The 27074-nt window shown below is 36.2% G+C and overlaps 1 protein-coding gene across 1 annotated transcript in view; it reads left to right on the forward strand.

The window, feature by feature from the left end:
• The window catches only part of CCDC91 (coiled-coil domain containing 91), a 166947-nt gene extending 140118 nt beyond the window's left edge, over window positions 1-26829 (forward strand). The window contains 2 exon segments of the mRNA XM_082495865.1: window positions 25701-25806; window positions 25809-26829. Coding sequence (XP_082351991.1) covers window positions 25701-25806; window positions 25809-25852 — 150 coding nt within the window. The 3' untranslated portion in view covers window positions 25853-26829.
• Window positions 26830-27074: the final 245 nt, after the last annotated feature.

Consider the following 27074-nt stretch of genomic DNA (forward strand, 5'->3'; position numbering starts at 1 on the left):
TTTCTTTTTTGTATTGAAGGTAAATTAACATTTATTCTTCACATGTCATTTGAAATGCCCTTCTGTTTTTGTATTTCTAGTTACACATTATTATTTGGTTTTAATTATTTATGTTTAAAAATGGGTCTTTCAATAAGAGCCAGGTAGTTCTCTCTGTAGGTCACTGCTTTACACATTTTTCTTTTACAGCTATGTTTTTTAACCTTTGACTGATATTTAGTTGTTTATGGTTAAGATTTAAAATACAAATGATTAATCTTTCAAACACCAATGTTCAGCCAGAGACATATAGAGCTAGTTTTATGAACACTGAACTACAGCAACAATGTTAAATATTTAGTGTAACTGAAGTCAGTCTCAAAAATAATAACAGATCCTGTCCTTCAATGCATTTTTAGTACCCAACAATTGTTTAGTCCCCATCATTTAGTCCTTCGACCATTTCAGTCCCCCACTTAATGGATAAAGCTGATTTTCAGAGAATGTTCAAGCAGAAAATTCGTTAAATTATATTTTAGCATTAAGTTAACTGTGAATTATTTTTAATCTTTCCCTTGCCTTCAGCATACCGACAATGTATTAAGGAACTTGTATTATTTACAACATATCTTTTGTTTTGGATATTTTTTTCTATTTCCTCTTTTTCTAGGTTGCAAGAGGAACTTGATTTAGTTGTATTTAATATTCAATATGTTCAAATTCTCATTTGCTTTATTTTGGTACCTGTTTGCTTTATTTTGGTACCATTTGAATCAACATGGCTGTTGCAGAGCAGAATAAACACAAATATGAGGGGTTCAGTACAAAAAAAAATCACTCAAACTAGAATATGGTTTATTTATTTTTAAGACAGGTTGAAAATTAGTTGCTACCATTTATGTTTCTTAAAGTATGGCAATACTAGGTATGTCTCAGTTTCTTTATAAACTGTTAATAAAGCAATTATTGCTTGATACTGATTTTTACATTTAAAGCTACACTATCAAAAGCACCATTTTTCTATTGGTAACTCCTGCTACATTTGTGATACTCTCGTTGCTTTTATAACTTTTTGTAATATAAATTGAAAGGCATTGTTTAAATACCTAAGAGGAGATTTCTCTGAAACAGATGTTTGGCCCTTGCAAAGATGCAAGTTAATATTTCCTATTATTTTCAATTTTATTGGAATTTCTTGTTAAAAAAAAAGTACCATCATATGGTTTTGTTTTTTGCATGTTTCATGAAAAAGCAGTACACAAGAGCATGTCTGTTTGAATTTAACCGGCTCTTTTTTGCAGTTGAAACACTTAAGTAAAAGTTATACATTTTTTTACCTGCTTTGTGGACATGGTTGAGTTTTCCTTTTTTGTGTTGATTGTTTTTGTTTACTATCATATTGTAAAAGTATTCTTTATAAACACCAAGGACAAATACAAACATTCAGAAGTGTTTGTCTCTTAAGCTAGATGCTGTATTATGTCTTATGTTCTTGTTCTGAAAACAAAGTGAACAGAGAGTAAAAATAATTTACACGACTGTATCTTTTTAATAAAAACCCCAACATAATCTCTGTAAGAAATGCCAAATGCACTGGCTTTGTGCTACATCATGAGGAAGTACAAATGGAGGCACTTGTTTGTTTTCCATTTTCTCAAGGAGGGCAGTAGCTACCACATTTCTAGGACCTTCCTGTAGCTCATGTACCATTTGTTGCCTCAGTACTAAATATGGGCATTTCGGATTTGAGTTCTTATTTTGGCACGTGTGCAATCAACTCTTCTGTGTCTACCAGAAAAGAAAAAAAATTATTTGTGGAAGGTGATAAGATGCTAAAAATTAAATTATGACTCAAGGTCTAATTCCAAATATTTCTGCTTTTTATTTTCTCGGGAAGCTTAGAGAACCGAGCTCTTAATAAATCCATTATGCTTTCATGTCGTGAAGTAGTACATACATGGACTTCATTAAGACTTTTTAAACTGAAATTATGAAATTAAAGCCTAGCACTAAAAAGTGAAAACAACTTGTAATACGCATGTCTCCAGCTCATCATCCAGACCAGGAGAGTCAAATGTTACTTTAAAGTATTTCTGTAAACATTTTTAGGAATGAAAACAAGTAATGATGTCAAAAGTCTGTTTTAGATATTGTATTTTCCTGGAATATATTTTTGATCATAGAATCGTAGAATGGTTTAGGTTGGAAAGGACCTTGAAGATCATCGAGTTCCAACCCCCCTGCCATAGACAGGCACACCTCTCACTAGACCAGGTTGCCCAAGGCCACGTCCAGCCTGGCCTTGAACATCTCCAGGGATGGGGCCTCAACAACCTCTCTGGGCAACCTGTTCCAGTGCCTTACCACCCTCAAAGTGAAAAATTTCTTCCCAATGTTCAATCTGAACCTGCCCTCTTCTAGTTTAAAGCCGTTCCCCCTTGTCCTATCGCTACACGCCCTAGTAAAAAGTCCTTCCCCAGCTCTCCTATAGGCCCCCTTTAGGTACTGGAAGGCCACAATAACATCTCCCCGGAGCCTTCTCTTCCAGGCTGAACAGCCCCACCTCTTTCAGCCTCTCCTCATAGGAAAGGTGCTCCAGCCCTCAGATCACCCTCGTGGCTCTCCTCTGGACATACTCCAGTAGGTCCATGTCCTTCTTATGTTGGGGACTCCAGAGCTGGATGCAGTACTCCAGGTGCGGTCTAAAGAGAGTGGAGTAGAGGGGCAGAATCATCTCCTTTGACCTGCTGGCCACACTTCTTTTGATGCAGCCCAGGATACGGTTGACCTTCTGGGCTGTGATTGCACACTGCTGGCTCATGTTGAGCTTCTCGTCAATCAGCACCCCCAGGTCCTTCTCCTCAGGGCTGCTCTCCAGCCATTGCCCGCCGAGCCTGTATTTGTGCTTGGGATTGCCCCGACCCAGATGTAAGACCTTGCACTTGGCCTTGTTGAACTGCATGAGGTTGGCTTGGGCCCACCTCTCCAGCCTGTCCAGGTCCCTCTGGATGGCATCCCTCCCCTTCAGCATGTCTACCTCGCCAAACAGCTTGGTATCATCAGCAAACTTGCTGAGGGTGCACTTGACCCCCCTGTCCATGTCGCCAACAAAGATGTTGAACAGTACAGGCCCCAGTACCGACCTCTGAGGAATACCACTCATCACTGCTCTCCACTTGGACATCGAGCCGTTGACCACAACTCTTTGAGTGCGACCATCCAGCCGGTTCTTTATCCACCGAGTGTTCCATTTGTCGAATCCATGTCTCTTCAATTTAGAGACCAGGATATTGTGTGGGACAGTGTCAAACGCTTTGCGCAAATCCAAGTAGATGACATCAGTTGGTCTTCCCTTGTCCACTGCCACTTTAACCCCTTCGTAGAAGGCCACCAAATTTGTCAGGCATGACTTGCCCTTCGTGAAGCCATGCTGGCTGTCACCAATCACCTCCTGGTTTTCTATGTGCCTCAGCAGAGTTTCCAGAGGATCTGCTCCATGATCTTGCTAGGCACAGAGGTGAGACTGACTGGCCTGTAGTTCCCTGGGTCTTCCTTATTTCCCTTTTTGAAAACAGGGGTTAAATTTCCCCTTTTCCAGTCAGCAGGAACCTCGCCAGACCACCACGACTTCTCAAATATGATGGCTAGTGGCTTAGTGACCTCATCTGCCAGTTCCCTCAGGACCCATGGATGTATCTAATCAGGTCCCGTGGACTTGTGCACCTTCAGATTCCTCAGGTGGTCTCGTACTTGATCTTCACCTACAGTGGGAGGTTATCCATTTTCCCAATCCTCGTCTTTGCATTCTGCGTCAAGGGTAGTGTGGCTGCATCTTTTGTCCTTGCCAGTGAAGACTGAGGCAAAAAAGTCATTGAGTACCTCAGCTCTGTCTCTGTCCTAGGTAACCAGTTCTTGCATTTCCTTCCAGAGAGGGACCACAGTTTCCCTAGTCCTTCTTATCTTGCTGACATACTTACAGAAGGATTTTTTGTTTGTGTTGATGTCCCTGGCCAGATTTAGTTCTATCTGGGCTTTAGCTTGTCTAACCCAATCCCTGGCTGCTCGAATGATTCTTCTGTATTCCTCCCAGGCTACCCGCCCCTGTTTCCACCACCTGTAGGCCTCCTTTTCCTTTTGGTTATGTCCAGGAGCTCCTTGTTCATCTATGCAGGCCTCCTGACTTTTCTGCCTGCCTTCCTCTTTGTAGGGATGCATATTTCCTGAGCTTGGAGGAGGTGGTCCTTGAATATTAACCAACTTTCTTGGACCCCCCTTCCCTCCAGCGATTCATCCCATGGCACCATACCAAGCAGATCGCTCAAGAGGCCAAAGTCAGCTCTCCCAAAGTCAAGGGTGGTCAGCCTGCTGCGCACCTTCCTCGCTGCCTTGAGGATCTCAAACTCGACCATTTTATGGTCACTACAGCCCAGGCTACCCTTGAGTTTTGACACTGTCATTTTTTCATGAAACAGTCTGTTTTTACGAGACTGTCATTTTTTCATGAAACATACATCTTGTTATGCAATGTAAATGAGATTTACTTTGAAAAAGAAGGTAACATCTCTGACCAGCTCTATGAATCTGTGTTTGGGAGGAATACCGTAAGTGCTCCTATGAATTCAATAATTTTACTCTTTATATACTCTGTGTAGATACAGAGCCATAGCAAGATTGGATGAATAAATGCACTTAGTATTATTCCAAGTTGCCAGCCTCACCACTGTCTTCTTTTTTTTGGTCAGCAGCTGCAGCAGCAAGTAGAGCTTGCTGTAGTTATCCCTGTTTGGTTCACTGTTTGTCCTACCCGTGCTGTGGATCCCACAGGCTACATAGCTGTCATGCGTTACACCATTTTTTTGGTGGAAGATAATGAGGGTTTTTTAGGGTAAAAAATACCTCTCTGGAGCCATTTACAAAATTACTTTCACTATAAGCTTAATGCCACAACTGAAAAAATACAGTTCCTTTCTGTGATGCAAAAGTTTCAGAGAAGGCAGCCTTACTCAGAGGAAAACAAACAGTTCTGTATTGAGCTTTCTGTAGAAAGAACAAGGAAGAAGAAAACAATGGTAAAACTGTTTTATTATGAAAGCAGGAGATGTACTTAACGAATACTTATGCTCCCAAAGGATTTCTTCACCCTGAAGAGTGGTCACCCAAAGAATCTGCTCTTCTAGACTCCTAACTCAGGACATTAGATCATTTAAATGTTATCAATTTCAAGCTTCTGTGTAATATTGAATTAAGCAAGTATATGCCTGTTTGTCAGAGGAGACATCTATACAAACTGGAGTGCCACCCTGAGAGTTCAGGCTGAGTTTTGGTTCCTGCTAATATCTACCACTATTGCATGAGAAAGTTCAAGACTGTCACCATCATACTTGCTTCCTACCTGTTTTGTGTATGCCTGCCTCTCTGCCAGTGGCTATCTCAGAGTACATAAGTTCTCACAACTTCTAAAATACTCTCCTCATCAGTGAAGATGTAGAGCTGGGAACAGATGAATTTAACTCATATCGTGCAGCAGTTAGCCACTCTGTTGACTCACGCTGAGCTAAGGAAAGCAAGACAAGTCTCCTTTTGTTCCTTCACTTATGTTCAGGAAGTGAAAAGTAGGAAAACTGAGAGAAATAGCATAGTGGTTTGAGTTGTTTTTACAAATGCACTTCAGTTTTAGTCACCTTAGGGGTTACTAACAAAGAGATATGAACCTTTCAGACAGAAACGTGATTTTTCATGTTGACACTGTCCTTGTAAAGTGTCCAGAAACTGAGTAAGGCTGAAGTCGATAAAAGTAAAAACCAAAATATTTCTAGGTGTCTTATAGAAATTGTAATGATCAAAGCAGTTAATTGGTCACTACTGTACTTCAAACTAAGATCTGTGTTCAATTATTTGTTGTTAGAAAGGTCAGGAAATTCTTTGCTCTGCTTCATATTTTTTTCAGATTGGACATTGTTCAGGTTTCTACATAATCTGCAAATGTTGTTTGCCTTTTGTTAAAAACTAAGCATTGTTAACTTTTAAAATCACACAAATGTTAGGAATTTTTGTGGAATGGATGTCTACAAAAGTATTCTGTTGTCCAATTAAAGTATTTTTATTGTCAGTGCTAGATTGAAAGTTGTTTATCAATCTCATAATTCAGTAATTTACTGCCTATTCATTGCTATTGAGTGCTTCAAAAAATATTCATTCAATATGTTACAGTTTGCATGTTTATAGCAGACAAAAAATGCAGCACTGTAATATTGTGCCTATTATTTATGTACTTTTTCAGTTTTGTGACCATTAGGTGCGCAGAGAAAAAAATGAATTCTTGTAGTTAGCATACACAGGGAAAGTAAGCCACAACAGGAAGTTTTCTGCCAAATAAATCTTGTGCTGAATAGGTTATTTAAAGACATTTTCTGAATTACAAAGATTTACTTCATGAGATAAGTACTTAGAGTAAGCATTTCTTATATTTGTAGCTCCTGAATTACTACCCACATAGCCGGCCAGCAAGCAAATTTTATATTTTCCTATTTACATTGAGATTCATCTTCATTCAGGAAAATTTACTGCTTGTTTTCTGACAACAAAACTAATTACAGTAAGCAGTCATATTTTGTCTGCTACATTGTAGACAGCTCTCATTGTCTTTAAAGGGTGTATTTTGGCCCACAGGGGAAGGATTACGTGTTAGGACTGGAGTAATCATTTGAATGACAGACTTGTTTTTATGCAGCCCATGTTTTCCTGAAAGACATAGACACTTGTCACAAATGTACTTCCATCCCGATTTAAAGGACAGAAGCTGGGAGCATTACAACCATTGTAATGAAATTCACTGTACTAATGTGTGTTCCCACATGATTTGTGCAGCTGTGCTTCGTAACCTTTAGAAGAAAGCATAACTAAACATTGTGTTTCTCTGAGTAATATTTACCAAAATATAAGTGCATACTTCAGAATTGCAAATATCCAAATGAGATATTTTGGGGGTTTAGTATTTAATAAATAATTTTTCCCATATTATGGAAACTAAGGACCTATTTCAGCAAATTTATTTTATTTATATTTAAGAATCACTGACGAGCTGGTATAAGCCATGTCTGTCTTACTATAAAGTAGAGAAAAAGCTGGTAGGTTTCTCTCCTGGCTTTGTATAGAGAAATTATTCCTTTAGTTTGGTAACAATACAATTACTTTTGGAAACTAGAATTTTAGACCCATTTCCTGCTTCCATGACCAGGTGCTTTCTGTGCAATTTTGGCCAGCCAGCGGGATGCATGGGAGGTTACCTCTATGAGGTCTTGGTATGTGCTAGGACAATCAGCTTAGCTATTTCCCATGTAACTAGAAGAACTGGAGATATTTTTGCTCTTTTCTGACTTGGAATATTGGGAAAACACGAGAGTTTACCCTATCAACACACATTTATAGAGGGTCAGCTCATCTTGGGCTGTACTTTAAAGTGCAAGTCAGACACTTTCCCAGTTTCAGTGGGCTTATTCTGGAAACAAACAAGTATTTAAACTTGGGGAGGGAGTTGTGCCTTTCATTCTGTGCACAGATGAATTTGTGTTGCAATGCTTTTTAAGGGAAGAAAAATAGTGATCAAGTTATACCCAGGACAGCAGGAAATATCTATGAGTAAATCAGAATAACACACCCAATTTTCTCCATGGACATTCTTCTGTACCAGGGTTATTTTTAATAATGTACTACATTTGTGGAGTGTATTTTGTATGTTTATTTTGCCTGAAGAAAACAACTAAACCTTTGTTTTGGACTTTTAAATATTATTCTATGTGGTACGCTACTTTTGGGGGTTGGTTATGATATGAAATCCCATTTCATTTTTTTAAGTTCCATATGTTCCATTTCTTAATTACATATAGTCATACAGATTAGATTTATCATGAATGCTCTTCTAGAACTGATTTTTTTTTTTACCTTTGATTTTGTAGATCACCTACAAAGCCTATAAAATCTGTCTTGGAAGCACCTTTACTGATATAGATTGTGGAAGATGGTCTATGTTACAATTGCTATAACCCTTGTTATTTATGTAGATTTTTTCCTAATATGTGAAGTATTTTCTTTGCAGTGTTCACAGAGAATATCTTTATTGTATTCTTTCAAAGCATATATGGGTGGCTGGATGTTCTTCAAGGCTATCTGTCTTCTCAGGTCCCATCACCTGGCTATTATTTGAGTCATATGCTTATAAAAGAGAGTGTAATAGTAGTTTATCTTCAATACTTGAGTTATTTGCTGGCACCACAGATAATTATTTTTATTGCTTGTAAATCAGAAAAAAATTAAAAGGCCTGGAGTTCTAGAGGACTTTAATATTGAGAAGTATCTAATATTTTCAAAACAGAACTGAAGTATTCTATAAAAAAAATAAATAAACCTAAACCCAAGGATCAATTACATGTTTTTATTAATGATTCTCCATGTGTACTATCAACATCACGTAATTGTTCTAAAATCTAAGTAAGGTTATGATAGGCAGGTGATTCTATTAATAATGTGTCTGGAACCACAAGTCTTATTTTTACTGCTTAACACACAGAATTTCCCCAATAAATAAAATTGACTAACAGTTTAGTAAAGTAAAATAATAGAAAAACATAATGGAAGGACTTAAAACTGAAAATAAGTGCTGGTATTTCTACTGATACTAACAAAATGATACCTTACATAAAAATCACTCTCAAAATAATCTTTAGAGACATCAAGTGTACATGCTCACAAATCCTTCAGTTGTAAGTTAGATTTACAGGTTTGCTTACCTCCTATCTCAGTTCATACTCCAAGGGAAAGAGTGGGCCTTCCTTATCAGCAGATTTTACTGATCCTGGTGCAGGCAGGAGTTTGTTAGGGAATATTCTAAGGGCTAAGCTGTTTTTTCAAATAACTTTCATCAGTTTAAAAGAAAAATTATTTGAGATAGTAATGATGGCAACATTTTTTGACAAGACATCTCAAAACTTTTTCAGAAAGAGATAGTTTTGGAAGATATGGAGAAAAATGCTTCTGTCTATAATATTCATCATTCTTTAATATTTTAAGAGAAGATTTTGCGATGAAAACTAATATCATGCATTCAGTTGTTCAAGGTAAAGACTGCAGAAGAATACTTGAAGTTCTGGGTAAATGTTCACTTTAATTAGATTTATCCACTCTGTTGAGGAGAGGCAGCAAATTCTTTTGGGTTGTTCAGATTGTCTGAAGAACTGTCTGTAATTCACTCCTAAAGGCTAGCCATATGAGAAGATATGTGTTCTTCTGCATGGTTGCTCTGTTACTCATAAAAAATATTACAGAAAATGGTCAATGAAGTTTTCCTTAAACAAATCAGACTAAAAGTTCTCCCTTTACATATTTTAGTGCTGCTGTTGAAATAATATTTTACTTCTTTAAACTATCAGCAAAAACGCCTTAGTTACCTTATATGTCATATAGTCTTGTAGTTTATAACCCTTTTTATATTAACAATTAGGTCAAATTAATGGGGAAGATCAGCACAGAAATAAGATATTTGTCCGGTAGTTGAAACTGGCTGTGATTGTAAAAAGTCATTTGAAAACAGTATTATTACCAGAAAACTCCTCCAAACAGCATTTTAATAGAAAATAACAATGGCTTACTTGCCCCTGTTATCAGACATATAAGTCTATGGTTTTTTTCTTGCTATTTCTGTTAATGGTTTTTAATTTTCTACTTTCGAAGGTGACATTATCTCTGTAGAAAAATCTATATATGTAATTGGTGTTTCTGCCACCAAGGAAATGTCACAAGGCTGGAACCATTTTCATCTTACCCATACATCACTCTTCAAGCTTATTATCCTAATTGTGGCACATTACAATTAAAGCAATTTTTATAGCATTTTGGCTTTCTATCCAAGTAAGAGTTGACATAGAGTTCAGCTATTGCTTACCTATATTTGGTCTTTTCTGAAATTATTAAATTGGTTGCCTTCTAGACATTTATTATGTAAGTAACATCTCTCAGCTTTCTTTAGCTGAGAATTCCTTGACCTTCTCTCGCTGACTACACCTTTGCGTTCCTCTCTGTACTTCTATACATGCACAATGGTATCTACTTTTTTCTTCTTTACTCTTAAGTAAACTTGCAACTTTATTCACTATTTCTAATAAAGTGTATATTTATACAACTAACTGGCATGATGGTGAGTGGAAGTAAAAGAAGAAACCATTTACCTGCCTTTCAGAAATGTACTGCATGTGAATGAGAAATGATGTGCTTTGACAGGCTTCTGAAATACCTACTAATGTCTTGGATTGCAGAGATGACTGTTACCATAAACTACTATGCTACATTAACTAGGCTGTACACATATGATCTGCAGGTTTTTAAAATACATAGTTGACTTTATGGTTCCAGGAAGAGTGCTAGTGTGGATCATGTTCAGTAGTGATGTCCTTGCATGGTTAAAAAGCGTTTGCTGCCAAGCCTTTTCAGCTATCATACTGACAGTATTATTCAGGACAGTATTAAGAATCTAGCGCTCTGCCTTCTTTCCAGTTATTTACTTTAGGAAAGGCATGACAAGCACACAGTGTCTGCTTATCCAATGCTTTCAGACCGAAATCTAGGAAGTCTGCAAATAAAAGCGGGGGGGTTGTACACAGTGATGTAGCTAGGCCGTGAATTGGCACCTACTTGGTCACACTTTGTCTTTCATATTGCGGAGCTGATTTTAATGATTACTTTTCAAAATAAAGACCAAAAAAAGCTTGGAATTCACTTGGCATATTGGGTAGAAATCTAGAGTATATCATAATCTCATATTCTTCAAGTGACCACAGTGCATTAGCAATGGAACATTTCCTAATGAGTCCTTTTAGAAGTCCTGGCACACCCTTCCCTCTGCCTTCTTGGTGTATTGGTAATTTCTTCAAATTTGCCATTTCTCCAGTGGCACGTAAGCTGTCTTTAATCACTGCTTTGAGTCACAGTTACAGTCTACTCTTTGAGTCAGGTTAATCTGCTGTTGGAGCAGTGGTTATATAATATGCTCCATACATCCCATGTAGATCCACTCTGCAGTTTCCCATGTAGAGGATAGTATCTATGCATCATGTGACATTACAGAAGCTGGGGGTAGGATAGGGAGGGCTGACCATTCCCTTCTTGGGCAAGAGGGAAAAACTAATAGCTGGAGCAGCAAACTCTCACCTTGAACGCAGTGTGTTTAGGAAAAGAAGGTGGAAATAAGAGAGAGAATTTTAAAAAATGCTGGTATGAGCAGTAGCAGAGTTATGATATTAGTATATCTTATCACTGTGAATAGGAAGGACTCTTCTTGAAAAATTTGTGTTACAGGTTGATGACTTTCATTTAGGGATCCATTTGTGTTGTCACTTGCAAAATCATGCATCAAAACCAGAGAGTTTATTTTTTAACTCCTTTAGGTAAAACTTATGCCCCTCAATGTTAGCCAGTTATTATCAGAATTTTGATATGTTATTGTTTTGCAAGTGAGCTTGATTTCAAGCATCAAGCACAGCTTTCTTCTGAAAGACAAGTGCAAGTGGGAGAGGTTATGAAAATAATTTTCTTTTAAATTAATAATCTCAAATGAGTGATTTTTTTTTTTTTTTATACTTGCTCTATTTGAATATGACTTAGAACAAAATAGGGCGTCGTTACCATTCTTGTTCCTGAATGTTTTGCTTGGCATCTGATGCAAGGCCTCAATTGCAGGCTGAAGTGCCAGCAGCCGAAGCTGAAAACAAGACTGCGGTGGGCAAACTCAAGGTTTAATTTCAGAAAGAGTGTTTATATTTTCCCCAGGGCCACATTAATGAGAGTCCAAACCCTAAATGTTACCACCAACACATTTTAACAGACCAGTTTCCCAGTTTTTGAAGTGTGGTGTCACCTTGAGTATTTTTCTTTTAACTTTTTCCCCTTCTTCTGACTTTAAAAGAAAAGCAATAAATCTGTATCATTTTTGGCTGAATTCAATGTCATGTTTGGGGAACACAAAGTTCTGTGTAATGCAACAAAGTCGCATTTAAAAACATTTAATCCTATCTTCTGTTTCTGTATCAACTATTTTAATAATTCATCTTTAAGTTACCAAAGCAAAACTTCATGTTACTACAAAACACACCACTGTCTAGTATGTACATATGTGTTATAAGGGTCCGCATATTGATGTCCTGAATCAGCCTGATATCAGAACATCTGTGCCATGCCTAGGATGAACTTGTGACCAACAGGTCAGTGCCAAGAGAGACAGTAGTGATGGGGTCATTGAGAGTTCCTCAGCTCAGTTTCCTGCTCCTTCAGCTGGGCCTGTTTTGTGGCTTTAATAGGATTAAAGAAACATTTACATTGAGGCTTTGGGAGCATTTTCACACTGCTCCTTTACCCAACTCAAAGAGCAGTATAAATCCAAAGGATTAAGTAAGGGATTTATGTAAAGTTGTAGTGTAAGATGAGTTGGTGCACCTGGCTCTCCTTTTTCTCCTTTGTGAATAAGGCATACTGAAGCAGTGTACTGCATGTGATACAGAAGTGAGCTTGGCGTTTTTTCCTGAATTTTTAAGTCTCAATAAACTTTGAAATTATTCTTTCTAAATATTAAAATGAAATGGTAGTTTCTGATAGAGGAATATAGTATTTCAGTCTATAGATCCTATTAGACATTTTTCTTCAGATGTTTTTATGACATTTTTCTGCTACTTTTCAATACTGAAATATTACACATTTAAGAGAATTTTTAATTTCCTGGAAATTATAGTACTCTGTCTTTAAAAATGGAAAAGGGAAAAAATACAATTCTCTGCCACTTACTTAGGTTCATTAAAATCCAAAACAAATTGTTAAATAACCAAATTATAATTTTCAAACTCCTTGAGTGATCATTTATGCTGATGAAAGCAATTTAGTTGAAACTACACACATAACCTATTGTATGTTTTTTGCAATTACTTTAGAGTAACATTGCCAGAGCTTGAAATTCTTTACTTAAGTTGAAATTGGTTCATATATCCTTTTGTGCCTCACTGTATAAATCTACAAAGACCGAGATTATGCCTCTACTCTTTAGTCAGGCGAGATTCCAGTTGAAACTGAAATCAAGTGGTGTTATTGCTGAGAAAATATTGTGCTATCAAAGCCAAAAGGGGAAAAAATAACAGGATGAATTATAATGTTTAACAGTGTGATGACTGGTTACACTATTTCAAAACTACTCTTGTGATTTAGATGTATTGTGTTTTTAATCCAGTGTGCATCATTATAATTATTGCAAGAGGTATGTCAACTTTGGATTTGGTCACATTTTCAGTCAACTTGCTCTGTGGATATAGACTGCTCACATTAATAAAGATTTGCAGTGTACACTGTACTAATGTCACCCAGATGTATCCATCAGTGGATAGTGGTGGTGTTTTTCACATCATCAGGTGATTAAGCAACACCTGTCATCCAGGGAAATACAACATTTGTCATCCAGGATCCCTCTATTCTGCAAGTGTTTAATAAGGAAACATAAGGGACTTCCATATTTCTTCCTGTTGTCCATTAGGAAGGCTGTGCGTGACAGGAGGAAATGATGCATCCTTGCACACCTCCTGTCCCCTGTAAGTGAAGCTCTCCTGTATTATTCCCGATTCATCCTTCAGTGTTACTGTTGAACAGTATTTTATACTGTGCTTCTGGAAATCTGAGAATTATAACCAGATCATTTGTTTTGAGATTGATTATTTTGCATTTTGTACAACTTTCTCAAAGTCTGTTTTAAGATTAAGTAGAGAAAAAAATCAAAGTTCTTAATTAGATGTGCGGAATTACTCATTGTTAATGCGAATTGTGACTCTTGTCCATAGTCATTTTCATGAGAGCTTTAGATAGACTAAGAGAAGCTAATTAAAACAAAACAAAACAAAACAAAACAAAATCCTATGGATCCTTGCGTACGAATGAACATGAATACTCTTATTTTATCATCCAAGTGAGAAAGTTAGACAGGTCAGCTGGATTTTTGAGGTTAGACATTTAATATTTTATTAGGCTGAATAAGTTAATGCGTTGAGGACCAAGGCTTGGAGAAGATTTTGTCATTCCTATTAGAGTAAAACTTTTATTCATTTGCCGCCTTTTTCGTTCAAATTCATCTCTGTGCCTGTAATCAAATTTGTATTCCAATGATTTGTATTTCACTGACGTTTATTAATTCAGAATTTTTGAGTGTGGATAATTAGGTATTTTGGTAACACAGCAGCAGTTATAAATTTTCTTTTTTAAGTTAGTGTAATCCACATTACTTTGTACTAGATACAAAGATAATCAGTTCAATATGATCAACTTGGATTAATTAAAGCTGAGCAAATGCATATATATGCTTACCACTGACTTAAAGCTGAATTTATCACAGATGCACTGCAGGCTGATTCTCCTTGTTGAATTTCTTCATGTGAATCCATCATCTTTATTCTACAATGGTAATTTTAGAAAGATATCTGTATTTCATGTGATATCATCTTTGCTTATGCCTTCAAGTATATACTGTTTCATCCTGTCGCATCTTATAATTAAAGTTTCATTAAAATGAAAAATGAAAATGTGACTGTTAAATCAAGTCTTCCTCTAAACTAAGAAGTAGGATTTTTCTTATGCTACTTCAGTATGTACCAAACTCCCGCGTGTTGTTAGGGGAGACACTGCTTTAGTGGTAGCTAGTGGCATATAGTACCACAATTTCATGGGAACTTTCAGATAATCATAATATAACTCCATTCTCCTTGATATCTAAGTATAATAACTACAGTCTGACTCCTTATGTTATCTGTAGTTTCAGCTTTGTATATAAAATTGTTTTTCACCTTCTAGTCTAAAACAGTGATTCTCTGTGATGCGTATTATTAACCACCTGTTGTATTTCTTCTTAGAGGCAAGGAAATTGTGCTCCTGGTGAATCTCCTGTTAATGAAGAATCACATTAGATATAGTTATTTAGAGAGCACTCATGGCAATGGAATAGCAGTTATACAGCTGTGGAAAGATTTACCCTATGGTTGCCCAGTCGTGCATGTTATTAGGGTATTTTTTTCAGTTTGTATCCACTGCAAACACTGATGATGCAATGATTATTTCTATTTTACATACTTATTCCCTGATAGTGTAAAATACATTCTGACAGGAATAAAGAAATATTGTTCTTATTAATGCCTTCATTTGCTCTTTGCTTTTCAGTTAGGCTTAATTAATCCAGTTCTGTAGATACCATCTTAATGCTGCAAGGCATTTCTGTGAGCAAGACTCACCATAAGCCCATCAGATAACATTTTTTTAATTTGGTTTGATAACAATAACAATTTTTATATATAGGAAGATTGATGTTGTTTTTAACCAAACATGCTTACCCAGGATTAATTTGAAACATGTATGCATACTGACAAATGAAACGGATCTTTGGTACCAGGTCTAGCACCCAACCCTGCACTCAGGGCTTTTCCAGAAGCATGGTTTGATAGTTTTCAGGGACTTTCCTGGAGAGATGATAGTTTGCAGTTATGAAGCTCCACAGAAGCCCTGTGCAATCTCTGCCAAGTCATTTGTAGCCATATTAAAACAGCATGTGATGGTCCCTAAGACTGACTTGGGTACTTAAAACAGTTCAAGATTAAAAAAAAGCAATTAATTACTTCTACACTCTATGAGACCTAAGGATCTGACAAGCCTGGATAGAAAGCACTCTGAGTCACTTACAAATCCTTTATTGAGGTGCAGTTTCTTCTTCCATATCAGAGGAAGTGATCTAATTAATGTATCCCTTAGTTACATTTTGATTAGTCTTCTGCTCTGTGCCTAGTGGGGACTGTAATCTAGTGTATATTAGAAGCTATACAGACACTTGCCAGAACCAAATGCTAACCATTTATCATTCAGAGATTTTGTAGACAATGCTGAGTTCCATGCCAGGCAGAATCAGATCTTGCTCAGGAAGACGTACAGCATAGATTCACTCGCATGTCTTCATTTGTAAAACAACGATAATAGCATTCACAGAAGTATAACGAGAGTTAAGATGCTGAGTATCAACAGGAATAACATAAAAGTAGTTTGATTAAATGGGGGATGATCAGTATCTCTGTGATTTGTGTCCAGCTCATATAATTCCTTGCCTTTTTTTTTTTTTTTTTCATTCTTACAACCAGTAGAAGATATCTTGCCCAGAGGAAAATATGAATTGGTCATGTGTCATAACACGTGGGAAGCTGGGTTTATTTGAAACCAGCCCATTCTAAGCCAGTGTTACTCAGCCCGTAGTCTATAAAACATTTGAAGCAGTTTGCAAAATAATTCCCTGTTCTACTCTTTTATTAATTCAAATATATGCATTTTTCATTGAATGTACAGGTACCAAATTTAATTGTTTTGTTATTTATTTTAGTAGTGGAAATGATTTTTGTTTTCCTATTTTTTAAGTAGTCTATGTAATACTCTTCAATCATTAAACAAGAGAAGCATAGAAGCTGGTGATATAGGTTGTTGGTTTTTTTTTTTTATTTAGGAAGAGAAGCAGGATGTATTGACACTGAAGATAGTGTGTGTTCTAGTAGAGGTTTCCTCATAAGGGGGAATGAGAAATGGCAGGCTGTACTTTGTTTCAATGCCTGTAAATAGAAGTGAATTTCAATAACTTCGCAGTTCCCTGTAGCTTTCATGTCAGCATTATAAAATCCTATGATCTTGGAAAGAACAGTCAAAGGCTGTGTGTATCAATAGATGCACAGTGGAATGTCACTCCTCAACAGTGAGGAGAAAGGGAAAGATAAGTATTTAAAAAAATCTGATTTCCTTCTTAAATTTAATCAGCAGTTTCCATGCATCTTATATTAAGCCATAAGGAAGATGTTTATTTTCTACTAGTTCAACAAGGTTTTGCAAAAGCATTTATTTTGGAAACCTTTAAAAATCAATGAGATTTCTGTCTACACAATATACATGGGTGACTTTAATAGTGGGTAGGAACTACTGTGGTCAAAGTTTGCAGCTTCAGGGCCTCAATTTGTATGATTCAGCAAGAGCATTTCATTGCATAAGATGCTTAAGTACTGTTTGCGTATATATCTGTATGTTTGGCTTAAGTATGTTGAATCTGATTGCTAGATCAATCAGCAATTATAGTAGCAATTACGGTGAGTCCATATATTTAGTGTGTGACAATAGCCTATAAATAACTTGGTCAAGAAATCCTGTGTTCGCAATCTGTTAAGTAGATAGGTCACCCCAGAGGTTGCTCGTGTGTTTCTACACTTAAATGTTTCCTTTTTTTTTTTTTTTGTGGGTTTAGAGAATGCCCATTTTTCACCTTCTGCAGTAGTCTGAGCAGGTGTTGCAACCATTTTTAGTTCCTTTATGCACTCAATCTAGTTTCCCTGATTGAAAGCAAATTTCCTTCTCTTATTTATATGTAGGAAAGTTAGTATTTTCTTACATTCCTGTGTCCAGCTGTGTGACAGGGGAGATTCTGAGAGGGTTGACAGGGTGTTTTCCCACCACCTTCAGCAGACTAGGCAAATCTGTTTTAAAGATGTGTCCAACATATGGTATTATTTTTATGGTTTCACTGATCAAGTTCAGAGCATAAAATCCTTAAGGTTTAGAAGTTGCAGCATTATTTATTTAAGGAGAAAGAAACATTTTCACATGGCAATGTAATTTATTAAACGTCACTCTTTCCTAGAGGTTCAGTCTTGAACACGTGGCTTTCTAATGTGTAGCAGATACTGTATAAATTACAGCCACAAAGAAGCTTGGTTTTGTATACTTAGTAAGTGTTATCAATAGTAGAAATTCACAGGTGGACAGACAAAAATGTCCTGTTCTGGGATTAACTATAAAATAAGCCCTGCTACACATATGCACCATATGGATCTGTTTTTCTTCTCATCCATTGTAGAAATGAGAGGAAGTAGTTCATTGTTTCTTCATCCAAGTTTCAGATTTGCAGGTTCCTTGAGGTAATAATTTTTTTATATGGTCTATTTAATGTGCTAGGGAATTTTTTTAAAGCCTTCTGTTGAATCTGTGGGGAGAAGTTCATGTAAGTGCACTGGGAAAGCCTTCTGAGCCCATCGTTTTACTATAAAATATAGTCACGTAGCTGAACTTCTGCAACTACAGAATTTTGCAGAATGTCAGGCTCATTCACTAGCGTGGGTTAGTTGTGGAGAAAAAAAACCAAACCAAAACAACAAAACCTATACATCGTAAGAATTGTACCAAACAAACCCCTCATCTTTGACTTTTCCTCTAAGAACGACATCTACCAATCAATATATGAGAGGACATTTATGAGTCTATAATTACACTGTAACGTTCTGCTGAACACTGGGTTTGTTATTCAATATCCAGTACAGTATATGCAAAGAATCCTAACGCTAAGTTGCAATAGTCCATTTCAATGGATTATGGTGCACCATGAATGGGGGCAGGAGTAGTTCAAAAAAATTAAGATTTCAGTCATACAAGAAAACCCATAATTTTTCAGAAATAATTTTTCTTGAAAAATGTTTAGAAAGTGGCTACAGATTTAAAATGCAGTCATTTGTCCACTTAGCTCTGAAGTTCAAACTGTTGTTCAGAAAGACCATAACTATATTTTATAATGTGGACTGATGCTAAAATGTTTTTAAAAAAATATTACAAATTATTACAGATGTACATACAATTAGTCCAAATAGAAATACCTAAATGTGAATTCAGTCGCAACATCAATAGTTGACTCTAAGCAAGCAGTTGCATTGCATCTGGATTAATTGCTCCATGAGCAGCCCAGTATATTTTTAACATCATACTGACTTTGTGGAATGAGTCCCCGCAAAGAGAAGAGAGTGCCACTGACAGAATTTTTTAGTAAATTATTTACATCCATGAACAAATCAAGAGTCATAATAAGTTCTTCCTTATACTAAAGTGTATTCCTGATTCCACTGATTTCAAACGGACTTGAATTTTTCTTCTAATCCTTATGTACATAAATATTTAGGACAGCAGTCCATGATCATCAAAACTTTTGACTAGTATTCTGTTCTCCATTAACACATCTGTCTAAGTGTTGATCAAACATTGCTAAGTTAGAACTATAGAATAAAATGAAAAATTATCAAAAAATCATAATCTGAAGTAGGTTTGTCATCATTCTTTAATTTCTATTTACCATTTTTTTAAAAAAAGTTTTTTACTTAGTAAATTCATATAATACAAAACCATATGGAAAAATAAGAAATAGAAATTAGTTATAGTTAGTTCACAAACAGAGAATAGAAAAAGCTTTTCTATATTTATCAATAATAAAAATACTTAGGGAAATGAAGTCTAAATAAAAGAAGATAAACTTTGACAAATATTATAATAAAATCTCGATTGCTTTTACCTACAATGTTAAAATGTCTGTAAATAATTACTTGGGGCTAATCAATTTTCAGATTCAAAGAACTACCTTGGCAAATGAGTTCAACATATGAATTCAACAGCTAACAAGCACTTAGCAGTAAATGATAAATAAATGGAAATCCTTTGTATCGGCTTCACTAATGTAGACCTGCTAAACTTGATCTTCAGAACACATTCTCTTACCCATCAATTTCAGTGTTTTTGATTCCCCAAAACACTCATTTTGCATTTGAAATTTCCTGTCTTTGCATGAAACATGATTTTCTTTGACTGAGTGACAGGGATGTTTTTCAGGGTTTGAAGTCTTCCTCCTACCCCTTCCTTTATGAATGAACATAAATATATATATCACTGTGCTAGAATGTTTTCTTGGTGTACTTCTTTGCATGAGTTTCATAAGAAATCAGCAGGACTCAAAAGGTGATTTCTGATTTTACAATCTTTAAGGGAATTTGCTCTGCTTCATTAAATTATAATGGCATTATTATTTTTTATTTATTTTACAGTGTACATATGTGTGATCGGCTATGAAAAGTACCAGTAATAAAAGCAAAATTAAAAACTTTTTACCCAACATCTTTGCTCTTTTCTGATCTCCGGACATTGTATTTGTTGAATCTCATGGTAAAAAGAAGATTGCAACTTTCACCAATGTTAGCATTACAGACGTAGAACAGTGAGCTGAACTGCATTTGAATACATTAATCATCAGACTGTCATTTGAAGTACAGGTAAATTATTCATATTTCTATAAATGTACCATTTTCTACAGCTACAAACATATTTGGTATTGGAAAATGGTCTGAGAAATAGTTTTGAAGAATACACCTTTAAACATCTTAAAGTTTATACAAAAGGGAAAACTGAAGAACCATATTTAACATTAATTTTGTTTTCTTCACTTTCTGGCTGAACTTCAGGCCACAGTGAGATTAATAACAAAACACATCTTTACTACAGTGAGATCAGAATTTAATGCTTATATCTTCAGTGCTAAACCTAAAATTTTATTTTCCATAAGATATTTTATTAGTTACTAGTAATGGACAATATAATTCTGACATGTAGTAGTTATTTATAGAGTTCTTACTGGGTTTCTCTTCTAGCGATTTGAAATGTTTAATGGCTTGGAGAATAGTCAATAGGGGAAGCTAAGAACGTATGCAATGAAAATAAATCTATTTGCAGGTAAATATTGCAAGGAGAAAATGTGGAGGATGTGCATGTTCAGTTATTTGTGTAAGAAGCTATTTTCTGCTTTAGGCATCAGCCATGTAGACTTTCATTCCATTTTACAGAAAATTTGAGCTGTATGATAAAAGCCAAGAAAATGTAGAGCTAAGAATAGTTACTAACTTTGGTTTGAGCTATGTGTTTATGAAGTGGTACAGGGGAAGATGGATCAACTTAAAGTAAAATAGAGCAGCCTGGGATGAAAGTAGTCACCTGGTGGCAGTATTTTGCATAGTTATGTGTGAGCCTTTCTTTTTATTTCCCAAGTCAAATTCTTGCATTCAGTGATAGGGCTTCTGCTGAGGCCTCTGCCTCCCTTCAGGGCATGCCTTGCCTGGCTCAAAGGCACATTATTCTGGGTGGTCTAAGGATATGACTGAGGTGGGACCCCACAGCGAGTCTCGTCCAGTCATCTTTGGTCAGAAGGATGATGGAATCACACTTAGACCTCAAAAGTGGACTGAAGGTTTAAACAGGAGGGAAAAAGCAGCAATGAATGTGTTAGAATGTCCTGCAAGAATCAGCTAATTTTTGGAAAATGAATGTCTCACAAAGATTTTCAGAATTTCATGAGTGGTATAGACCCTATGAGGTTCAGGAGCAGCGTTTGCAAATGTTATATAGCAGTTCCTCAGTATGTTACACACAAGTACATAGAGAGGCAAACTCTGGTTCTTAAAAAAAAATAAATCTATAGAGTTAAAAAGATACTGTTGACTAACTTAAAATAATGAAGTTCAGGAAGATTAAAACTTCGAGCTAATTAAAGCTGTGCCAATAGGACACACTGTACAGAATTGGGAACTTTGAACTGGATAGATTTCATATGGTGGAAGAGAATCACAGAATCACAGAATTTTCAGAGTTGGAAGGGACCTCTAGAGATCATCTAGTCCAACTCCCCTGCTAAAGCAGGATTGCTGTCCTGGTTTGAGGTAAAACAGAACCAATTCTGTTCAGTAACTTCGCTTCTTAGCTGGGCCTCTTCTAACAATTGAAATTAACTGCATATTGTGCAGACAGTGCTCACTCTCTCAGAGTGATAAGACCAATTGTTTATAGCTGATGCCCAGGCACGGTATGCAGAGAGGCTCTTGCTTATGCTTATTGCTATACCACCCAAGGCCAACCAACTTTGTTATTTGCCACGTTGGAGGGTCGGAAGCGGAAAAGCATAGTGGGGTCCCACCTGGAGGGAGGAGCGGACAGGACAGGTGACCCAAAACTGACCAACAGGGTATTCCATCCCATCTGCCTCATGCTCAGTATAAAAGCTGAGGGATCAAAGGGTCACGGGCTCTTCCTTCAATGGCCGACGTCTGAGGAGGACTCTGTTTGTCTGCCTGTGATCCCGATCCTGAATCCAGATCCGGAATCCAGTTCCCGTCCGTCACTGAGTCCAGCCTGGGACTGCCCCAGTGCCAGCCGGTGACGTGATTGTCATCTCGGGAGCTTGATACGGTTTTGTATATATTTTTCTTTATTTCTTTTTATTTTATTATTAATATTTCATTAAAGTAGTTTAGTTTCTTCTAAACTCATAAGTCTCTTTTTCCTCCTCTGCCTCTCTCTTTGTAGAGGGGTAGAGGGGAGCATCTGTCGGTCCCGTCTGGGGTCCCAGTGGTGGATTTGGCCTAAACCACTACAATTGCCTAGAGCACATTACTCAGGACTGCATCCAGGCGCGTCTTGAAAATCTCCAGAGAAGGGGACTCCACAACCTCCCTGGGCAGCCTGTTCCAGTGCTCTGTCACCCTCACCGTAAAGAAGTGTTTCCGTGTATTTGAACAGAACTTCCTGTGTACTAACTTGTGCCCGAGAAACATTGATTAGTAATAACAGTGGTGGTGTGATTTAGAATATTGCCCTCTCAATTGATAGATCTGGACCAACACAGTGTGTTTTTCAGAATCTATAGAATTAGAACAGTTGGGTTGGTTTGGTTGTGCAAATGCTCCATCCCTAATATGTTATTCATACCGATTACATTTGCATATGAGTCACATTCAGTTTGAATTTGCCAGATGTCCATTTATGTTTGTTTAAATAATGAGATCATTCCATGAAGTGAACAGGACCTAAAAATATAGAGGGAAGAGTTTTGAAAAATAAGATTTAAAATGCCCTACTTATATCTTTTCACATCTCATGGTTTATTACGCAAGCAGAAGTACAGCACTGTTGAAGCACCGTTCAAAAAAAAATGTGTCTGTTGCTAACATTTCATTAAACAATATATTATATAACAAAGCTTCATTGGATTGGTTTCCCAGTCAATTTCTCCGTTAATGGGAATGTTCTCTATCTGAATACATTAAAATGTACCATTTTCAAAGCCAGCATAATTTTGTTGCTTGTCATTTTCTGTTATGTGAAGATCCCAAGTCTTTTCAGAGTGTTTTGTCATTTACTGTAGCATGGAAGAATTTTAAAACATACTGTTCAAGGTAAAGCTTATACATAAACTGAGGAGACAAGGGGCAGCTGAATTTTGAACTTTTATGTTATTGAATTTACTTAAACTTTTAACAAGCAATGAAGTTCTTATGGACAAAGGGAGACTACCAACTAACCACTTGAGTTTAACAAAGACTCCCCAAATGTGTGCTTAATTCATCTGAGACTTTTAGAATCTTTCTTAAGCCTGAAGAAATTCTGTTTTGTTCGTATTGAAGCCAAGCACTACACACATTAAATATTTACATTAGTACTTGGTGAATTAAATTTAACAGTATACAATTTGAGATTGCTGCCTTGGTAAAGAAAGTTAACAGCAGCATATCAGAACACACATCTGGCGAGCTTCTTTGATATCTTTAAAGCAGAATCTGCAAGAAAAGAAAACGGAGAGTTTAGCCAAAGCTCTTGGTCAAAGCTCAATAAAGAACTATCTAGGAGCATAGATGGTATCATATGCAATAAAAGGAAACCATTGAAAATCAGTTTCATGCTAAGCTCCTCCAACTGATATGTCTACCAGAAGCAACAGAATTTGATGACATAATATGTTTAGAGAAAGAAGTTTCTCATGTTCTTTCTTAAGACATAACAGATGATTTTATGTGAATTGCACTATATCTGCCCATTCCCCAGAGAAATACGACTCACAAGCACAAAAACATCTGCAAGCTTCTCCATGCAAAATGGTCATCATATTTTGGACCAGAGATGAAGAAGGGGGCAAGATACCTTTCAAATAAGAAGAAATGCACCATCACAACAGTGTGTTTATGTTGTTCATTTCTTCCAGACTATCTTTTCTAGATAGAGCTTCTTCAGAGCTTAATTTGGTGTTTCGGAATCTTTCATTTTCATGTCAGAAGCAGCTGTTACTTAAAATTATCAAGAGGAGACTTTTCAGAAATTTATTTGAACTACGTCTGCTTTAAAATCTGTTGTAAATCAGTGGGCTAGGTTCACATCAGGCTATGTATGGAGTAGTAATCTGTGCTTTTGCTGAGATGCAAAGATTTGCACAACAGGTGGAAATTTCCAGGATAAAAAGAACATATTACTGAAGGAGAGTTTTACAATTCTGTGGCTTCTAGAAAATATGTGTGTATTCTCCTTGTGACTTAATTTGACACATTCATTTCTGTTGAAACAGAATGCCAAAATATTCAAACTACCAGAGCCTGGTTTTGCATATTAGAGGAACTTAAAGAGCAGCAAAGCACAGGATCATAAAAATGTTTCCTTTTGTGTATTCAGTCACAGCACTGCAGCCATACTCTGAGTGCATGTTCAAACTAAAGTGGGAAGGTATCTCTAGCGTTGCCTTGCATTCTGTATTAATATTTTTTAAAAGTATATCTGTTATAAAACAAAATGTCCATTCAAGTGATTGTTAGAGCAACTAACTGGACTGCTGAATGATAAGTATATATGTACAGAGAGATACCATAGGATCAGACTTTTTGTTGAAAGCTGTAATTAAAGCTGTGAGTGCTAGATGTATGAGGTACGATATATTTTTTGAAAACAATATAGCCATTTGCAGATGATTGCCAACAGTCTGCTAGACTAGTTGCTCTAGTCTGCTAGGGCCATGTGGCCTCACATTAGCATTTTGCTGGTGTTACAGAGTTTGAGGTGTTGCTTATGGACTTGGGCACAATTCTTTGACAAAGTGTGGAGCTGGACTTCTTCTGAATTCCATTACTTCCATTCTCTTGAGTGGCATAACTTTTATGTCTTATTAGCCTTGTACCACTACCTTTCAATGTCACCCTATGTCATTGTTATGTATGTATTTAGTTGAATTTGTGGCTGATTAAGGATAGTCCAGTTGAAAACATCTCTCAGTTGTGACATCATTTGTTTAACATTTGAACTTTAAAATTCAAATGAAAGGAATTCTGCAGTGCATTTTATTTATTAATATTACAGTGTTAAGAAAATTAAAATACCTTTCAGTAAACTGTATTTTTATGTCTTTTATATGACATAACCTACCAAATCTTGTTATTGTGTTCTTATCTTTTTTGGTGGGGGAGAAATGGCCATTGTCTTTAATGCTAGTAAGGATATAGTTCACATTGTTTGACAGTAGGGGACTCCAATAAAATGTTGGAATAAACAAAGTAGGCAGAAAATATTACCACTTTTCCCCTGGGAACTATTTAAACATGCTGCCATGTAAATTAACAGTAGACCTTGAATTTTTGAATATGCAGTTGTATGTAGTGTTCATTTTAAAGCAGAAGCAGTATCTTTTGTAAAAGCAACAGCTGCAATTTTAAAAGATGCTGTGGGGATTTATCTAGTGGGGCAGCTAGGCTGTTTCGCTTTTTCAAATTTCTTGTGTAGAAATTGTTAGCTGTTGGAAAGTTTCTTTTAGCCTTATGTACATTTTATTTGGAAGAAACTCACATACTTCATTAAAATGTTGCTTCTAAGTGGCATGCATGGAAGTTACTTAGATTCTTTTGTTGTCGCATTTGGTTGTTGAATTTTTTTGTTGAATATGGTTGAATTCTTACTGACAAACCCTGGCATTTATTTCCAGTTTTTCATAAAATTGATCTATCTTTTTTTTTTTATTTCAACAGCTTGATCAAGTTGTCCGTCAGAGAAATCTGTATAGTTTGGAACTATTCCTCTCTTGTGCACAGAAACAGTTAAGTGTTTTATTAAAGGAAGAGCCAACCACTACAGAGAAAAGAGAGAGACTGACATCCTCAGTACCACTGATACTGTGTGATTTGTGAACCTGCAAATCTCAATCCAACAAATGACGAATATATTGTAATACTGGGATTGTATCATTGATTCAAGATTGATCAGAAAGTATGCCTGATAAAAGTATTTGTGGATGATGTTCTTTTATTTATTTTTTTAACTACTGTTATCAGATTGCAAATATGGGAAGGAAAAAACCCTGGAAAAAAATTTTTTATTTATCATTTTTCTTTCATTATATTTTCTAGTAGCCCATGATTGAAGTTCTAGGTAACTGCAGCAGTGATGAAAATGTTTCCCTGTTACGTCTGTTTTAAATCTGGCACCATGTGTTGATGTAATTTATCAATATTTTTTGTATTCTAAAAAATGGAGAAAAACATTTAATCCATCTCTTTTTCCAAAGTATATGCCCAAGTGCATTGCCTCAGGTGAGCCTGAAGAGCTTATTATTTCTTACTGCATTTGATTTATAACAGAAGAATCAGAACTGATACATGACAGCTGACAGGTATATTTATAAATAACTCCAGCTCTAGTAATAGAAAAGTTTAAAAACTAAACAGTGCATCTTTTTAGAGTAGTGCAAAACATTGCCATAACCAATGTATAGTATGTATTTTATTTCTGTTTTATAGTCTAGTTTGATTCCAAAAGTCATTTTCTCATGAAAATATGATTAATATGAGTGACCTCAGTTTCAGGAAGAAGATGTATGTAATTACGCAGAGACTGATACTGCACTGCCTCAGTGGAATTTCTGACAGAATAAGGAGTGCAGCTTGCTGACCTCAGATGGCCTTTCTAAAGGAAGTAGAAAAAATCCCCACTAATTTTATTGGACTTTGGATCAAGTCATAAGTCTTTCTAGTCTTGCTAACAGCAGCATGGAGTGGAATTTCTGTGCCTACACTGTATTGATTGTTGATTTGGAGCCTTAGTTATGAAAGCATTCTGAATGAAATAAGGAAAAATAAATGTTCATGCTTAGCAACGTAAATAAACCAAGAATCTTACGGTGAGCTTCTGATTCAGTGGGGGACTTACGGGCATTTTTGCGTGTGTTTCTTGTTATTCAGTGGTGCTTGTGAGTTTTTGGGCTGTTTTTTTTTTTGCATCAGCAGTCACTTTTCATAAATTGCTTTTCTGTAGCCATAAGGAAACAGCAAATGTTTGCATATGTATTTGGCAGTATGAAATATGTATTGCAGAGAGTTTAGCATTTTATTTAAACCATTTTCTAT

Source organism: Vanellus vanellus (assembly GCF_965231255.1).
Source record: "Vanellus vanellus genome assembly, chromosome: 1".
Classification (NCBI taxonomy): Eukaryota; Metazoa; Chordata; class Aves; order Charadriiformes; family Charadriidae; genus Vanellus; species Vanellus vanellus.